Source organism: Mixophyes fleayi, chromosome 4 (genome assembly GCF_038048845.1).
Source record: "Mixophyes fleayi isolate aMixFle1 chromosome 4, aMixFle1.hap1, whole genome shotgun sequence".
NCBI lineage: Eukaryota > Metazoa > Chordata > Amphibia > Anura > Limnodynastidae > Mixophyes > Mixophyes fleayi.
This window is the reverse complement of record NC_134405.1, coordinates 53,537,591-53,555,912: the sequence shown is the minus strand read 5'-3', so window position 1 is coordinate 53,555,912 and position 18,322 is coordinate 53,537,591. Positions and strand designations below refer to the sequence as shown.

The window sequence follows — 18,322 nt, the reverse complement described above, 5'->3', positions numbered from 1 at the left end:
TAGCCTACCTCCCTCACTATATTAAGATCCTTCCTCACCTCACATATTATATTAAAATACTGCACGCACACACGCACACTATATTTAAAATATTGCAGACACACACGCACACTATATGGACATGGCCAAAAATACACAAGCTCACTATATGAACATGGCCAAACACACACTATGTTAACATGGGGTCACACACACACACACACACACACACACACACACACCATATTAACATGGTGACATACTACATTAACATGGGTTCACTAACGCACACACTACATTAACAAGACCATTCACTATAATAACATGGGGCCACACACACACACACACACACACACACACACACACACACACACACACACACACACACTATATTAACATGGGGCCCCACACGCACACTATTTTAACATGGGGCCACACACACACTATAAATAAAATACTGCGCGCACACATGCACACTATTTTTAAAATATTGTGGACACACACGTACACTATATGAACATGGCCAAACACACACACGCACACTATATGAACATGGCCAAACACACACAAGAACACCATATGAACATAGCAAACACACACTATATTAACATGGCCACACACTATATTAACATGCGGCTACACACACACACACACACACACACACACACACACACACTACATTAACATGGCCACACACTATATTAACATGGGGCCACACACACACACACACACACACACACACTATGTCAACATGGACACACACACACACACTATGTCAATATGGACACAAACACACTCACTATATTAACATGGGGACACACACACAATATTAACATGTGGACACACACAGACACACTTACCTTGTTACATCCGATCCAGCCATCCGCATGACAGCCAGAGCAGCAGCACCTCCTTCCTGCGCACTTCTCAGCGAACGGAAAATCAGTGACGTGTCGCCTATGCAACTAATCACATGGGACGGCACCACGTGACAGGTGACGTCCCATGTGATTACTTGCATTGGGTGCACATCACTGAGTCTCTGTCTGCCGAGCAGAGCGCAGGGAGGTGCTGCAGCTCGGGCGGCCTTGTGGACCGGCCCATCTAGCTATCGGCCCTTCTGGTATTTGCCAGAAGTGCCAGATGGCCAGTCCGGCCTTGACGCAGAGTATCGGTACTGGAATGCTGGGTCCCAACCTCAGAACATCTGGATAACGGATTAGATTGTCTAATCTGTAGGTCACAGGAATTGCCGCAGGTAAGTAGGTGTCAAAACAGGATCTTGGAGCAGTAATGTTTTATTAGCTCAAGTATTCCTAATAACAGTTACAGATATTAAAATACTACATTGTCAAATAGAGCTCCTTTTTATACAGATTCTGACACAAGTCCTGGCAGGGGATAAACCAGCCCCCTATTCCGACCAGACACCAAATTGTCTGATATCACATCAGATGATTTAACATCAGGATGTGATATTTCTCTAGACGTGAAGTTAATGCAATTTACATTAAAATTTAGCATAAAATTCACAGCAATATGTGATATCCTACATAACTTGCATCCTGAGTTTACATTGTTCAGATGGGTTCCTGTCTCTCTAACAAGAAGTGACAACATGTAACAACCTCTTGCTGGGCCTTCAGGTTAAACCATGTTTTTGTCACTTCTGCGATGAAAAGACTTACTTAGCATTTCCTGCTTTCAGCAAACAAGACTTTCTCTGACCTGGCATAATATATTAGAAATCAATACATTTCCTATACCAAAATACACACAATATGAAAAAATACCAGTACATTTTAAATGAAATACAGTGGTGCCCTGAACCCTTAATTAAAGTAAATATCTAAAATAAGTTATTTATAAGTGATCCACCCACACAATAATGCACTGATGCTCTGGTGTATACACTTAGACTGGGCCAAGGATTAAAAAGTACAATAAACTGTGAGAAACAGGTGATGGATAAAAAGTCCTCAGTCCAGTGGGTCCCCGTTTCATCATAGTTCCTTTATGGATTCAGAAATCATTTGGATAAAGCCAATTATACAGGTAAACATTGCAAATAACAATAGCAAGAACCATCATTATAACTCAAAATATTCAACAATTATCACCCCACAGCATTCTCCAGTACCCCAGTGATACAGCTCTCCATCTGTGAGCACGGCCAAATCTTCACTCCTATACCAAATGTTAAAGTCCTATTTTATTGTCTCCTTGCTTTTGGCAGGATCACAGATTCCCGGAAGCTTTTTCTGTTGTTTCTGTACAGCGATCACTATTCAAATACTTTCAACGCCATAACCCCTAGGTAGCTACTCTTACCCCCAGCTGGCACCCCCAATTGGCTGTCTTTGGAGAGTGACCAGAACATCATTGGCTTAGCAGTGTTTGTCTCCAATGTATGATGCTCCCTGGAATACCTGTGATGCTGGCTCCAGGTTGTCTACTGGGGAAGAGGAAAAATAATTTGTCTTTACATTTCCATACGTAAGAACTTCACCACTTCAATATGTAATTGCCCTGTTCTCTTCCCTTGTTCACTTGTTCCAAGTGAGCGGCCTACAGAAAAGGGGTTGACGTGATTGTCCAATAAAGGTGTAATAGCATGTAAATTCTGTATTGTTTTCTTAAATCACTTTCTGTTCTGCTGATCAATGGTCAACCCGTTTTCAGTACACACATAAAAAGATGCAGACCGGTGACTAATGGAGAAGTTTGTAGCTGTATTTCCCTCTTGAAGTGGTAGCAGGTGTCTGACTTATAAGGGAAACTCATCAGCTCTTTTGGTCTCCAGTACCACCTTAATGCCGATGACACCCAACTCTACCTTTCCTCTCCCAATCTCTCTTCCTCCCTCCTCTCCAGGGTGTCTGCCTGCCTCTCTGCCATCTCCTCCTGGGTGTCCTCTAGATTCCTCAAACTTAATCTCGCTAAAACCAAACTTATTTTTTTTCCTCCCGCTCATTCCCCCTCCCCTTCCGACCTTTCTATCTCTGTTCTCAACTCCTCTATTTCCCTTGTTCCTCAACTTCGCTGCCTCGGTGTCATCCTTGACTCCTCTCTCTCTTTTGCTCCTCACATTCTCTCTCTCGCCAAATCCTGCCGCTTCCAGCTGCGGAATATCGCACGCATTCGGCCCTTCCTCTCCCAAGATGCCACTAAGGCTCTTGTCCACGCTCTTATCATCTCCCGCTTGGACCACTGCAACCTCCTCCCTACCGGCCTCCCCCGCACTCATCTCGCTCCCCTTCGCTCTGTACTCAATGCAGCCGCTCGGCTCATTTTCCTTTCTCGCCGCTCCTCTTCTGTCTCCCCCCTATACCAATCCCTTCACTGGCTCCCCTTCCCCTACAGAATATTGTTCAAGCTCCTCACACTTACTTTTAAGGCCCTCTCCAACTACACTGCTCCCTACATCTCAAACCTCATTTCCATCCACGCTCCATCCCGCCCTCTGCGTTCGGCTAATGACCGTCGCCTCACCTCCCCCCTGGTTACCTCCTCCCATGCTCGCATCCAAGACTTCTCCCACGCTGTCCCCCTCCACTGGAACCAGCTCCTCTGCTCCATCAGAACATCCCCCAACTTGTCCAGCTTCAAACAGGCCTTAAAAACCCACCTCTTCCTCAAAGCCTTCCAGTCCCCCACCTAACCGACCTCCTTCCAGCCTCCCACCTACCGCCCTCCCTATCCTGCCCTCCTCCTGCCTCCCTCCTCGTCATTCTCCTCTCCCCCCTCTCCCTCTCTGTGTTCTCCTCCTTTTCTCCTCCTACCCTTGTGTCTCTGTCTGTCCTACCCTCCCCTTAGATTGTACGCTCCTTCGAGCAGGGCCTCCTCTCCTCCTGTTCTCCACCACCTTAACTCTGCTCTCCAGCTCCCTGTCTCCTCCGTGAGGTCCTCCTGCCCTTCTGCCCCTCTAGCTTCACAGCTGGGGGCTCTAACCTTTCATCTAGCTGTACTTTGAGCTTCTGAGTTACTGTGCTTTTTGTTAACTGTACCGTGCTGCCTCACCCTGTATCGTGTTTCTGTATGTCCCTGTACGGCGCTACGGATACCTAGTGGCGCCTTATAAATAAAAATTAATAATAAAAATAATAATTATATATATATATATATATATATATATATATATATATATATATATATATATATTGGCAAAAAACAGGGATACTCTGCACTCTCCAAACACATAACTAATGCTGTACTAAATTATTTTCTATATTACAAACAGGAAATGTTAGTTCCACATATTGCAATATATGTTAAGCTGACCAACTCTCGCCAAAGTCTTCCCATTCTGGTCAGTCCTATTTTATGCTATGCTATTTTATCTGGGCTTAAGGCTTACCTGCACACAGCTTTTAAATGCAAGTCTTTCCCAAGCACTAGCAACCATGGGAGACCTGGGACTCACCTGACACAAGTTGGAATTAATTAATGTAAAGAATGGGTTGCAAGAGTCATGGGACTTACATTGTATAAACAAAAACAGACATAGATCCTCTGCACTCTCCATGTACAGACTGGGGTGCAAGAGGGGGTTGCCAACATTGTATTGACAATTTATACAATGTGGGCAACCCCCTCTTCCACCCCAGTCTGTTTTTGTATATATATATATATATATATATATATATATATATATATATATATATATACCGTATATAAGCCGAGTTTTTCAGCATACTTTTGTATGCTGAAAAAGGGCACTCGGCTTATACACTGGTGAACTTACCTGGTGTCCGGTCCCTCGGCTTCAACTTCTGCATATGCGTTCCAACACAGGAAGTTCGGCATTTGGAACGCAAACTTGCGTTCCAAATGCCGAACTTCCTGTTGTTGGAACGCATATGCGTTCCACTGCCGGGTAAGTGAAACTCTCTCTCTCTCTCTCTCTCTCTCTCAAGACTGTGCGGAGAAATTGTTTGACCTGGTGGATAGTTTTGCTGAAAGCAACAAACGAAAAGTAGCAGTGTGGCCTTTGCAAATAATTTTACTCGTTCTGTGCCCAGAAATTATCCAGGACATTTCTAAGGAAGTTGTAGACGAAAACAAAATGAACAAGGTGAGAACCTGATACGTGGGAGGGATTTGCAGCATAGTTAACTTTCATGGTAAGATGGCGTTTTAGCCAATTGTCCCCATGCTTTTAGGCAGTTTATGTGGAAATAATCTGTCTGAATATAACATTTATATTAGGTTAACATGGTAAGTCATCCAATGTTAAGTTGTAGCTTTACATTTTTGACATATTCCTGGGTAAACATTACACATATAGGAAAATTGTAAGGTGTTACTCCAAAGCAAACGTGCCCTTTGTGACCTCCCACCTCAATCTGCCATGGTGGCTCACAGGGCTGAGGAATTCAATTGGTCCATAATACTTCTGTAGAATTCTGTTCTAGAACTGTTTTAGGATTATAGTACTGTACAGGGCGCTCTCTCTCTCTCTCTCTCTCTCTCTCTCTCTCTCAGTGCAATTACATAATGAACAAACAATACAACCACCATGTTCATACATTTATATCCCTACCCCTTTATTTAGGTTAGGTTGTACCCAATGCCAATGATTTTATAATCATTTATAAATGTTCCTTGTCATCTACTGTTATTTATGGTTTAGCTAAAAATGATTTCATAGATTGAACCTATCATTTTTATTTAGGTTTTTAAATTAGCGCTCTTTTCCACCCTAGGCTTATACTCGAGTCAATACGTTTTCCCAGTTTTATGTAGTAAAATTAGGTGCCTCGGCTTATATTCGGGTCGACTTATACTCGAGTATATACGGTATATATATATATATAAATATATACATAAAATAATGTTGAATGAAGCCTGAGACCTCCTGTTTTGTATCCGTAAATTCTGGAAGCACTGCCAAGAACCAGTAAGCTGTGCATTTGACATTCAGAAAGAGGATAATCATAATCAAAGTCTTTAAGTACAGGCTGCTTGTGCATTTAAACCCTTGGTGTATTTTCTACCTACAAATGGGTAAATAACTACCCATTCTTCCGTTCACAGGAATGTCTGTTCAGGGTACCCAGGTGTTTTATCAGTGTACATTTTCTCATTTACTTTAATAGGCGTTTAGGCTCTTTTACAGTGAACATTTCATAACACTATACAAAATTACTTTGATTATGACCCATGGTAAAATGTTATAATCTGAGCAGCAGCATTATTAATGATGAGAGGAGATTCCCTGAGATTTACTCCTTATTGATTAATGCCAATACTCTGCTCTCATCACAGAAAAGTGTGGGGAAGAGTCTCCGAGTTAGGCATGAATACCTACCAGCTAACATGACCATGAGTTTAAAAGTGACAAGACAATGGTAAGTAGACAATGGTAAGTAGAGGCAGGGAAGTCAAAAACTCCTCTAGAAGGTTACTAATGAGGATAATTTTGCACTCTAACTTTTGGGAGCCGCTAACACTAAAGACTTCCCGAGTGATGTCTGACAGTCCATCAGGAGTTATAACCTCCAACAAGCTTGAAAGCAAATTGATCCCGAATATGTACGTTGCATCACCCTTTAAGCCCCTCTTCTGGGTCTCTTGGTCCAGAAGGGGATGGGAACAAGTGGAGACATTTGTCCCAGTATGAGGGTTGGAGGGCACTATCTTGCGGAGAGTACCAGTAAGTTTGTTGTGTCCTCACGTGCCCAAGGGCTCCCTGAAGTCTGTAGTAGTGAATGATTAAACAATGGAGCCAGCAATTGTCACACAATTCAATATAATCTAAGAAAATGTCTCTAAATCCAAGATAATCATAAAATGAACCCGTTATTGTTTTTTCTATCTAGAAATGCTAACCTGCAGCCTGGGATTTTTGGCTCCTGGAATCTGGCCGTTAGTGTCCAAAATACTGCAGTTCATACTATAAGCAATACGTCACTGTACCCGTGTAATGTGCTACAAAACAAGACTAAATACAATAGTAAGTGACCATGCTGCTTTAAGCTAGGTACACACTACAGATTTTTCCACCAACTTTTTATGCCAATCGATTTTACATGTGATCGATGTTCCGATCGCTTGGTTCATGGACTGCATACACACTAGCCTTGTTTAGGACAATAAAGGGAAGAGCGGACGTCCCTTTAGCGACTTTTTACAGCCATGTTGTGGTGAGCAATAACTGTAATTTCGTACTCACTGTTGTGGATCGGTCGGAAGTTTATACACACTTCACAACGGAAACGAGATTGGAACGGAAATGTAAAACGGTACAACTAACCAAATGAGGCGTTAATCGTCCATTTGGGCAGACTTTCGACCATTGTGTCACTGCACACACTGACCCGACTTTTGAACGAGCGGTAGTATGTCGGCTGATTGAGCCGATTATTGGATGAAAACCGTGTAGTGTGTACCCAGCTTTAGAACTGAATATATAGCACTGTGATACTGCAACCCCTTTGTACTCCATATGGCAAGATCTATGGTACTTTATTACTGATGAGAGAGGGTCCCTAGGAGGGACAACCTTTCCTGACCCTACTCTCATATAAAAATATAGAACTACAAGTGTTGGCAAAAGAGGATGTCAAGTTGCCTTTGTTTTTCAATGTGCCCAGCACCCTGCTCTTGCCACACCAGCGTCTCTTCACAATAAAGATGGCAATTTAGTTCCTAGACAAGAGTGCCATAAAGTTGTTTGGATTGGGAGCAGAGACAATCTGCCTGTGCTAACCACCTGGGTGTACAAGAGTCCTGATCCTCTTTATGTCGTTCAATATGCAGCCTGCTCTGTACGGATTGTGACAAAGAGCATCTTCTTTATGACAAGTGCCAGGTGGAGAGAGAAGAGCCCCGATGGGCCATTTTAGCCTTGTAGAAACGGGGAGATGTGTCACATGCCGGGCAGATCCGACGGGGTATGGGGGAGCTTCCAGCGGGGATTCCTGGCTTCCTTATTAGCAACTAGTCCAGCAATGGCCATAAAGGGTTAGGAGAGACCTTGGAGGACGGTTGTGGTGCAGAGAACCAGCTCGCTCGTCTTCTCATTTCGTATAAAAGTCTCTTTTCCTCGGTCACAGAAACACAACGTACGAGGAAAGCTCCCCTTACACTCAGACAGGGAAGGGTTTACGTGACTGCGTATCCGCCAATAGAAACACAGAGCGGACTGTGCACACCAGCCAATCACAGCGCAGCCGGCAGTGTATATAAGAGACTTCTGCCGCTCTCTATGGATAGTACTTTTCTATTTGTGTACTTGTAGTGAAGATGGCAGAAACCGCACCAGTCGCCGCTGAGTCTGTTCCTCTATCAGAGGGCGCCGGCAAAAAGTAGAGACAGCCGAAGAAAGCCGCAGGAGGAGCCAAGAAGAGCCCCAAACCCTCTGGTCCTAAAGTGTCCGAGCTGATCCTGAAAGCCGTGTCCGCCTCCAAAGAGCGCAGCGGGGTTTCTCTTTCCGCCTTGAAGAAGGCTCTGGCTGCCGGAGGTTACGATGTGGAAAAGAATAACACCCGCGTCAAACTGGCTGTGAAAGGTTTGGTGAGCAAAGAAACCCTCATCCAGGTGAAAGGCAGCGGCGCTTCCGGCTCCTTCAAGCTGAATAAGAAGCAGCTGGAGAGCAAAGAGAAGGCGGCCAAGAAGTCTGTGCAGCCCAAGAAGCCGGCGGCAAAGAAAGTGGCCAAATCCCCTAAGAAGCCCAAGAAAGCTCCGAGTGCGGCCAAGAGCCCGAAGAAGGTGAAGAAGCCAACGGCGTCTGCCGCAAAAAGCCCGAAGAAGGCTGCCAAGAGTCCGGCTAAGAAGGCGGCTAAGCCCAAAGCTGCCAAGAGCCCGGCTAAGAAAGCGGCTAAACCTAAAGCTGCCAAGAGCCCGGCTAAGAAAGCGGCTAAACCTAAAGCTGCCAAGAGCCCGGCTAAAAAGGCGGCTAAGCCCAAAGCTACCAAGAGTCCGGCTAAGAAAGCTGCGGCAAAGAAGTGATGGAAGAGCCGCAGCCTGATCTTTCTTAACTCCCCCCAAAGGCTCTTTTCAGAGCCACCCACCCTCTCACGATAGAGCTGTATGCACACGATATGATCTATAAGGGGGAAACACGGGAGTGAGGGGTATGTATTAGGTAACCATATACGGTCTCCAGGCCTTACACTCAACCACATTTTCTGCCATAACCTTGGGTATTGCTGTGAAGAGGCAAATGTGACTTCATAGCAATATTACAGTAAGTCTGCAAACTCATGCGCTGGATTTTAAATCTAGACAAATGACTGATCGGTCTGTTGACTACACAGAAAACCACCGTTTCTCCTGCAACACCTCCTGATAATCATTATTGTGTATTGCAAACGCTGGTGGTTACAGTGCAGTCTATAACATGATCGATCTGATTGCAGATAGATTCTTCAAGGGTCACTGACATTCTCGGCAGTCTTAACCGTATTGGAACTCTCAGGTACGCACAGTTCTCGCGACGCCAGCAGTCTTTTAATTGATTCTATCCGGTATACCCACTGTCATAAAGGAGAATATGCAAACTTTAACCCCTTGCATTACACCTGCCGCAGGTAACCATCTTTCCTGGCACACATTGTGAACAACTTTGGCACAAAGGATAAATAGCATTGCCGACAATACTTATGTCTCTTGGGGAATACGGTTTATTCACTCTTTTACTCATAGAAATGTAGCAAAAATATAATGCACAATAAATATTCACTTTGATACTCTATTTGTTAGACAGTTAAATGTATCCGTAAATTCCTTAACTAGAAGTGGAGAATTAAACATATCGGGATAACGAGGGCAAAGTTTCCCTCAGTGACCACATGAGGTCGCTCTTCGGTCAGATTAGTGTGGTTACCAACTTCCAATTTCTGATGTTTTGTAGGATAGAGCCAAGAATTCAAAGCGTGTTCAATTTATAAACATGAAAAAAAGAAATATACAAATTCTATGAAATGTTGTATAATAAATGTTAATGGACAAGGATTATTGTCACATTTTATTTACGTTTCTTTATGTGCACCATATCGATCAACTTGTACACCTGCATTTTCCACATCATTAAAAGTACGAATAGACCATTCAGGAAATGAATTGTTAAATGAAGTCCGGATGAAGAGCCAGATTATAGTCCCAAATCACTTGTCAGCAGCCTAGTATAGTTACAGCACAAACCACAATAATTACAGCCCGATTAGTGAGAAGATGGGTGGCTCTTAGAAGAGCCTTTGTGTTCATGTAGGACAGAGGATATTACTTGGCGCTGGTGTACTTGGTGACGGCCTTAGTGCCCTCGGACACGGCATGCTTGGCCAGCTCTCCCGGCAGCAGCAGGCGTACGGCGGTCTGGATCTCCCGGGAGGTGATGGTGGAGCGCTTGTTATAATGAGCCAGGCGGGAAGCTTCCCCAGCGATGCGCTCAAAGATATCATTAACAAAGGAGTTCATGATGCCCATAGCCTTAGAGGAGATACCGGTATCGGGGTGCACCTGCTTCAGTACCTTGTACACGTAGATGGCGTAACTCTCCTTCCTGGTCTTCCTACGCTTCTTCCCATCTTTCTTCTGGGTCTTGGTCACCGCTTTCTTGGAGCCTTTCTTAGCAGCAGGCGCTGACTTCGCTGGATCAGGCATTATCAGTTCTTTCTCTCTATACACGATGCTGAAAAACTGTTTCTAAACGCCCTCAGATCGGCTTTATTTATAGGCAGCGCATGCAAATGAGGAATCACGATTTATTGGACAAATTTATCATGTGACGGTCGGTGTATTCATAACTCCACCCTTCACTTCCTGACTGGTCTGCGCATGAACCTGAGCGGCATTGGTTAGGGAAAAGCGGACCAATCACAGAGGAAGCTGTTTGTGCCTTCCAAGTATATGAAGGAAGTAGACGAGCAGAATTACTTATATTACAGTGCTAGTATATTAGTCTGAGCTGAACATGTCTGGAAGAGGGAAACAAGGCGGTAAGACCCGGGCTAAGGCCAAGACTCGCTCATCTCGGGCCGGTCTGCAGTTTCCTGTCGGTCGCGTTCACCGTCTACTGAGGAAGGGAAACTATGCGCAGCGTGTGGGAGCCGGAGCCCCGGTGTATATGGCCGCAGTACTCGAGTACCTGACGGCTGAGATTCTGGAGCTGGCCGGGAACGCCGCCCGTGATAACAAGAAGACCCGTATCATCCCCCGCCACCTGCAGCTCGCCGTGCGCAACGATGAGGAGCTCAATAAGCTGCTCGGTGGGGTGACCATCGCCCAGGGAGGTGTCCTGCCCAACATCCAGGCCGTGCTGCTGCCCAAGAAGACCGAGAGCCACAAACCGGCCAAGAGTAAGTGATTTGCCGCTGGATATTTCCACTAAAGAACCGACGTCCCTATAACACAAAAGGCTCTTCTCAGAGCCACCCACGTTTTCCTATAGGAGCTGATTACAATGCGGTTGTTTCTTTCATTGCAGCTTTGTGTAGGTTCACAGCAGTTTTTTTTCACTAGTAAACCAGGCCCGAACTTTTATCACCACTTTGGGTAGATAAGTGAGATTATGTACAGGGACGATCTTTGTGGGGAACAACTAATGTTAATAGCTCGTTCAGTAGGATAACGTGGCTGAGAAAAGCCGTCAGTATCTATACATACACACACTAGTTTATGCCATTTGTGCGGGTGGTTGAAACTAGTTGAGTACAACCTTAGTTTTCTCGAAAATAAATAAAAAATAATGTTAAGTAGGCAGGAGAATCAGTGTGTGCAAACAGCAACTGACGAAATGCACGTTGTGCTAATACAGGCTGAGCTGCTGCTTTGGATCCCAATAAATGATCGAATACCGACCCGTGTCTTATACCAGACAGTTATTACTTTAGATAAATAATTGATAACATACACAGATCAATGCTAGAGCTCGTTTAGAAGGATTTGGTGGCTCTGAAAAGAGCCTTTGTGTTATGTATGTAGATGTACGGATTATCTTATGCCCTCTCCCCGCGGATTCTGCGGGCCAGCTGGATGTCCTTGGGCATGATGGTCACCCTCTTGGCGTGGATGGCGCAGAGGTTGGTGTCCTCGAAGAGCCCCACCAGGTAAGCTTCGCTGGCCTCTTGCAGGGCCATGACTGCCGAGCTCTGGAAGCGCAGGTCGGTCTTGAAGTCCTGGGCGATCTCCCGCACCAGACGCTGGAAGGGCAGCTTGCGGATCAGCAGCTCAGTGGATTTCTGGTAGCGGCGGATCTCTCGGAGAGCAACTGTCCCGGGACGGTAACGATGCGGCTTCTTCACGCCGCCGGTAGCAGGGGCGCTCTTCCGGGCGGCTTTAGTTGCCAGCTGCTTGCGGGGAGCTTTCCCTCCGGTAGACTTGCGGGCGGTCTGCTTGGTCCTGGCCATTGTTCTACTACAAGTGTGTATTAGTAACTGAAGAAAAGCTGCTTAACCAACTTTATTTATAGAAAGTGCTGCGCTGTCATTGGATGATTTAAGGTCGCCTTTCATCCTCATTGGTTCAATCAGCTCGCTGCATGTTTCAAAAAGTCCGCCAATAATCTTTATTGTTTTTTTTCGTTATTTTTTATATAAGCCATCTGACAGGATGAGGAATTAAATGATAACAATTAGGACAAACGGTATTTTCATGTTTCAATAATGATTATTACGATTTAACAGAACCGGGAAGTATTTCCTAGTATTTCAGCGGGAAGAAATAACAAGTAGATACACATACTTACCACACGGTGGTGATATTGCGTCACAATCTACAAAACAGTACTAGGATCTAAACAGCCCACGTTCAATATATACTCCCCCTCCCCATTCCTTCTATTTTATTCTTCTACAGTATAGCATCACTTTTTGATAGTGGCATAATTACTTATTTTAAATGATCATTCTGATGTAACTATCACATAGGTTGTCTCTATTATTCCTGTTATAGTCAATTGAAAATACAATGTGACACAGAGCAATAGATGACATTAGCTCAGGGACTTTATAATGTGCCCTTGTTGGAACACTTGGAGAATTGGGTGTCACAATATGCAGCACCCACAGGCTATTTGCCAGGATCTAGAGGAGTTTATCAGCAGCAACTCCTGCACCGAGTCTTCTCTCACTGAGTTTCTTTTCAGCCTCTCAACCCCTACAGTACCGAAAAATCTATAAACATATATAGATGCGCCAAAGGAGTGTTTAAGTTTGAAAAACAATGGCAAAGTTCATCTGATATCCCTCCATAGGAACAATAATCTAGTCTTATCATGCTCTCCTCAATTAAGGCTGACAACCTCCTGATTCAGAGCTTGTGGGCTGTTTGAAGAAGGATTCTCCCCCTCTACAATTCCTGCAGCCAAATACAGTTGTTCGATTCACAGTTCCTCTATAATGATGTACTTATTAGAGAGAATATTTCTCAAAAGTTGATAGAAACATTGATGTCCAGGTTAAAAGGATGTTAAAATTCCACATATGTCTGCCTGATTCGGAATAAATATCCACTAACGCGTTTCGTCAGTCTGATTCTGACTATGTCAAAGATACTTTGTGGTCACTCGTTGGGGTCCAATTATATATACAACCTGCTGCAATTAGTACAGCTGTAGCAGTCATTTAGGTCAACACCTAAGATCGTTCGTAGCACACATATATTTTATGGCACAGCAAAATGTAAAAATATTGGGCTGCTTATGGGTGGAAGATTCACCCTCAGCAGCAGCAGCAGTGGGACTAACGCTCAAGAATTCTTCAGAGGAATCAATTATAATGCAGGAGTCATCGAGCCTTACAAAGTTGGATGCAGGGCTAACTCCTATCACTACTGAGGATATTGATGAGGACAATGTTGTGGGTGTAGATTGCAGGAGTCGAGATGTAGGTGAGAGAAGGGTCCTAGCTGATGACGGACTGCTTGTTATTATTTTTCTTTCAGCTTTTCCCAACACCTTGCCATGAACTTGCGTCAAATGGCGTAACATGGATGAGGTTCCAAGATGGTTAAGGTCCCTCCCTTGACTGAATGTGGCTTTACATACACTACAATTGGCTAGACAACTGTTGTCAGGATCTGGGTAGAAATAATTCCACACATAAGAAGTGGCTTTTTTTGGTCTTATGTCCAGGCATGACAATGGCCTTCTTCTTGTCACCTGCCAGAACTGCTTCCACTGGTGCAGGACTTACTCAAACAACCTCATCATTATCAACACCCTCTTTAGCACCCTCGTCAGCTACATAAATATCCCCCTCATCCTCCTCCAATTCCAAAGTGGCATCCTCAATTGGTGTATCGCCAGCTACACTCGGGCAGTTCAGGTACTCATCAGTAGAAATGCTGAAAGGGCCCTTCTTTATGGGTACACTATTAGAATGGTCACGATTGCACATACCACTCGTGGATGGACTCTCCTCAGGGATTGGTGTAATTTCTGATTCTGAACATACATTTTTCTCTAATGCCTTACTGTTATCTTGCAGCTCGGCTTTCACACGTAACAGTAGTTGTGCACCACTTTTGGACTCTGAATTACTTGTTCCTGTTTGGTCACGAGTGACCTTACAAAAAGAAGCCTCAGTAACATTTTTAAATCACGCACTAATAGAGAAAGGCGAAGGCCTTATTCTTTCTTTGCCACTGCGTGTGTAAAATGGCATGTTGGCAATTTCTTTTTATGGGCAGTTAACTTTTCCTGTATTAGAGCTCTTTTTCTCTTCAACACGGTAAAAGGTGTTTTTTTCTGTGATTTTTTTCCCTAACTTCAAAAGACTATGTACTTTTACATAGGCTTTACCAGATGATGTACAGGAAAGACTACCATCAGGACTGGTGGCAGAAGCAGCTTGCTGCTCCTACTCATGTGTGTACTGCTGTGTCTCCATTTTAATAAGACCCCCAAACACTTTGTAGTGCAAATTCAGAAATATATAGTGCTGCTATATTAGAATTTCAGCAGTCAGCAAATCGTTTTTTTAGAAGGGGGAAATATAACACCCCAAACCCTTTGTAGTGTAAATCAGGAACAATGCCTCCTCTATACTCTCTATACTTCTCTCTTCCTGCTCTATTCCTCTGACCTAACACTCCCCTGTCCCTCTCTCAAATGGCGCTAGATCGCCGTGGAGGCGGCTATTTATTCATTCTAAAACTCGCGAGATCCGACGGCGTCACAATGACGTTTTGCCTCGTTTTGGAATCCGAATAGGCGCCGGAGTACCGAGTCGACTCGGCTCGGTACTCGGATTCCGGAAGTTCGGGCGTTTTTGGTTCTCGGGGACCCGAGCCCGCCCATCTCTAGTATAAATAGTAACAGAAAAAGATGTGCCTTCCAGCAGTTGTCTCCACTCCTCTAGTGCTAGTTTTATGGCAAGTAATTCCCGGTCTCTAATAGCATAGTTCTTTTCAGCAGACGATCATTTTTGGAAGAAGACTCCACAAGGGTAAATTTTCCCATTAGAGGAACTTTGAGACAAGATAGTCCCAAATCCAATGGAGGATGCATCTACTTCCAGAAGGAAGGGGAAAGTAGTGTCGGGCTGTTGCAAAACTGTTGCATAATTAAAGGCTTATTTTAGTAAAGCAAAGGCCATTACTGCCTCGTTAGGCCAGTTTTAGAATCAGCTGATTTTTAAGTCAAGGCTGTAATGGGCGCAACAAGAGAAGAAAATCCCCAAATAAAGTGACGATAATAATTAGCGAACCCTATAAAACGCTGAGTTGTTTTGAGACAGACAGGCTGGGGCTATTCCAAGATAGCCTTGAGTTTCTCGGGGTCCACTTGAGATCCGGAACCAGAGATCACATACCGAAGAAAATGAAGCTGTTCTCTCTCCAAAACACATTTTTCTAATTTACAAAAAAAAGTGATATTGTCGAAGCTGAGTGAGAACGGCAGCCACATGTTCACGATGAGATCTTAAATCAGAAGAGTAGATGAGAATATCATCCAGATATATATCCACGAACTGATAGAGCATATCTTGAAAGACCTTATTCATAAAAATTTGGAAAACAGTGAGTGAATTACACAGCTTGAAAGGCATCACTGTATACGCAAAGTGGCCATCAAGGTTGTTAAAGTCTGTTTTCCATTTGTTGCCTTTTTTAATCCGACTCAAATTATAAGCTCCCCTTAGATCCAATTTTGTGAAGATGGAAGCTCCTTTTATCCTGTCAAAGAGTTCCAAGATCAGGAGCAGTGGGTACCTGTTTATAACAGTGATGGAACTGAGACCCCTATAATCAATGCAAGGGCGAAGCCCTCCATCTTTCTTATTGACGCAAAGAACTATGCCCCAGCAGGGGAGGTAGATTTCCATATGAAGCCTCTCTTTAGGTTGTCCTCAATGTAGGTAGACATGGCCTGGGATTCAGGTAAGAAGAGAGGATAGACGCGATCATGTGGAGGAGTCTTGCCAGTTAACAACTCTTTAGCACAATCCCAAGCCCGATGAAGGGGTAACTTGGAGGCTTCTTGTTCACAAGAGACAATTGTGAAGTTAACGTACTGAGCCAGAAGATCCAAGGAAGTAAACAAATATGGTAAGGATTCTCTCTTTGGAATCAGCACCTTCTGAAGGCATCGGGAATGACAGGAGGATCCGCAAGATACCACTTGCGCTTTTTGCCAATACAATACCTTTGAATTGAGTTGGAGTTAAGGAAGACTTAATACCAGCAGGTTAATGGATATAGGGATAATCAGAAAGGAGATGCATTCAGTGTGCAGCGCACCCACCTGAAGAGAAAGAGGAATAGTGCAAAATCTGACTGATTCCCCCACAATGCGACTACGTCAATGTTAGTGATAGCTATGAGTTGAGGAAGGAGATGCAAATGTACTGCTGCACTGGAGTCAATAAGAGCGGGCAGTGAGATCTGATGATCAGCATAACAAAGCAGCACTTCAAAGGAATAGTTTGAGTCACACAGAGAGATCTCTGATGTACCTAACCCGGCCTCTCTGGAGGAGATTGGGTTCTCCCGTTTCCCAGGTGCTTAGAACAATTGTATCAAGAAATGTCCGGGCTCACCACAGTACAGACAGAGATTATTATTAAAACGTCTCTCCCTCTCCTCAATTGAGAGATGTGCTCAGCCTATTTGCATGGACTCCTCAACAGGGACAATGGGGTTTTGAAACCTGGGAGCCAAACACAGGTTAGAGCGACAGGAATGTTCTCTCTCTTGATTTCTCTCCCTAAAACTAATGTAAATTTGGTTACAAATGGAGATAAGGGCATCAAGATAAACAGGACATTCCTGACCAGCTAGATTATCCTTTATAAAATTGGATAAACCCTGCCAGAAAGTTGCTTCCAGGGTGTCATTGTTCAACCGCAGTTCAGAAGTCAAAGTACGAAACTTAATGGCATATTGACCCAGAGGAAGCGTACCCTGTCGTATATGAAGAATGGCGGAGGCTGTACTAGAGAACCTGCCTGGTTCTTCGAATACTTTCATAAACATCTCCAAAAGCATAGTGTAGTTATGTAACAAAGGATGGTTGTGATCCCAGAACGGCGAGGCCCAAGCCAAGGCTTGGCCAGATAACACAGAAATGATATATGTGACTATGGTTTTTTCAGTAGGAAAATTTCCCGGCTGCAATTAAAATTGTAAAGCACACTGAATTAAAAAGCCCCAACAGGACTTAGGATCAACATCAAACTTTGGAGAATTAAGGATCTGGAGCTATGACGCAGAAGAATGTGTTACTGCAGAGCTTTGCACTGGGGGACCGCAAGCCGGAGGATTAACTTGGGTAGTCAAGGTGTTTTTTAATGTATCAAGTCGTACACAGGGAGTATCCAGTAGCGAAGTCTCAAGATAAGCCGAGGTCTGGTACACAGGTCAGAATCAGTAATGAAGCAGGCACGAATCACAGGGAGAAGAAGCACCTAGAAGGCAAAGCGAGTCAGACGCTAGATAACTTACACCATACAAGTGTCAGAGCGATTCTTATGTAGGAAGGGGAAGGTCAAATTCCCTGCTGGAGGTCACATGACCAGCAGAGCCGCACAATCGGAAGTCCCCACACTACAGACAGGACGGGAACAGGAGCGTGGAGCAGGTAAGTTTCTTACACGTGCTTTGTCAAATTGCCTGGAATAAAGTAACTGTTCGTTGGAGGGGATTAACATTGCAATGTTCCACTGTTTGGGATTATTCGTGCTAAATTCAAATTGAGGAATACAGGGAGCCGTGACGTTGCTCTGTGCTATTTTCCACGGAATGTTTGTTTGAACTGTGAAAGAGAAGTAGTGAACTGTGTTTAAACTGCCACTGTATAGAGACTGCATACCCATATATACCTCTGCTTAACATCCAAATGTACTTGTATGCTATGTGTTTACTAAGTTAAAGCAGCTGTGATAGAGTTTAGTGTGTATTG

The 18,322-nt window shown here is 44.2% G+C and overlaps 3 protein-coding genes and 1 pseudogene across 3 annotated transcripts; 2 read left to right on the top strand and 2 right to left on the bottom strand.

Moving 5' to 3' along the window:
• Positions 1-8,226: 8,226 nt before the first annotated feature.
• LOC142149824 (histone H1-like) lies at positions 8,227-9,188 on the top strand (annotated as a pseudogene).
• Positions 9,189-9,851: 663 nt separating this feature from the next.
• Positions 9,852-10,604, bottom strand: LOC142149823 (histone H2B 1.1-like). The gene has a single exon (XM_075205125.1). The coding sequence runs from the start codon at positions 10,582-10,584 to the stop codon at positions 10,204-10,206; it is 381 nt and encodes a 126-aa protein (XP_075061226.1). The 5' UTR covers positions 10,585-10,604; the 3' UTR covers positions 9,852-10,203.
• Positions 10,605-10,894: 290 nt separating this feature from the next.
• LOC142149822 (histone H2A type 2-B) lies at positions 10,895-11,287 on the top strand. The gene has a single exon (XM_075205124.1). The coding sequence runs from the start codon at positions 10,895-10,897 to the stop codon at positions 11,285-11,287; it is 393 nt and encodes a 130-aa protein (XP_075061225.1).
• A 631-nt stretch (positions 11,288-11,918) lies between these two features.
• On the bottom strand, positions 11,919-12,329 carry LOC142150665 (histone H3). Its single transcript, XM_075205860.1, has one exon. It carries the CDS (start codon positions 12,327-12,329, stop codon positions 11,919-11,921), a length of 411 nt encoding a protein of 136 aa, XP_075061961.1.
• Positions 12,330-18,322: the final 5,993 nt, after the last annotated feature.

Excerpts from the sequence above, each read along its gene's own strand:
- LOC142149823 (XM_075205125.1), bottom strand. The coding sequence starts at position 10,584 with ATGCCTGATCCAGCGAAGTCAGCGCCTGCTGCTAAGAAAGGCTCCAAG.
- LOC142149822 (XM_075205124.1), top strand. The coding sequence starts at position 10,895 with ATGTCTGGAAGAGGGAAACAAGGCGGTAAGACCCGGGCTAAGGCCAAG.
- LOC142150665 (XM_075205860.1), bottom strand. The coding sequence starts at position 12,329 with ATGGCCAGGACCAAGCAGACCGCCCGCAAGTCTACCGGAGGGAAAGCT.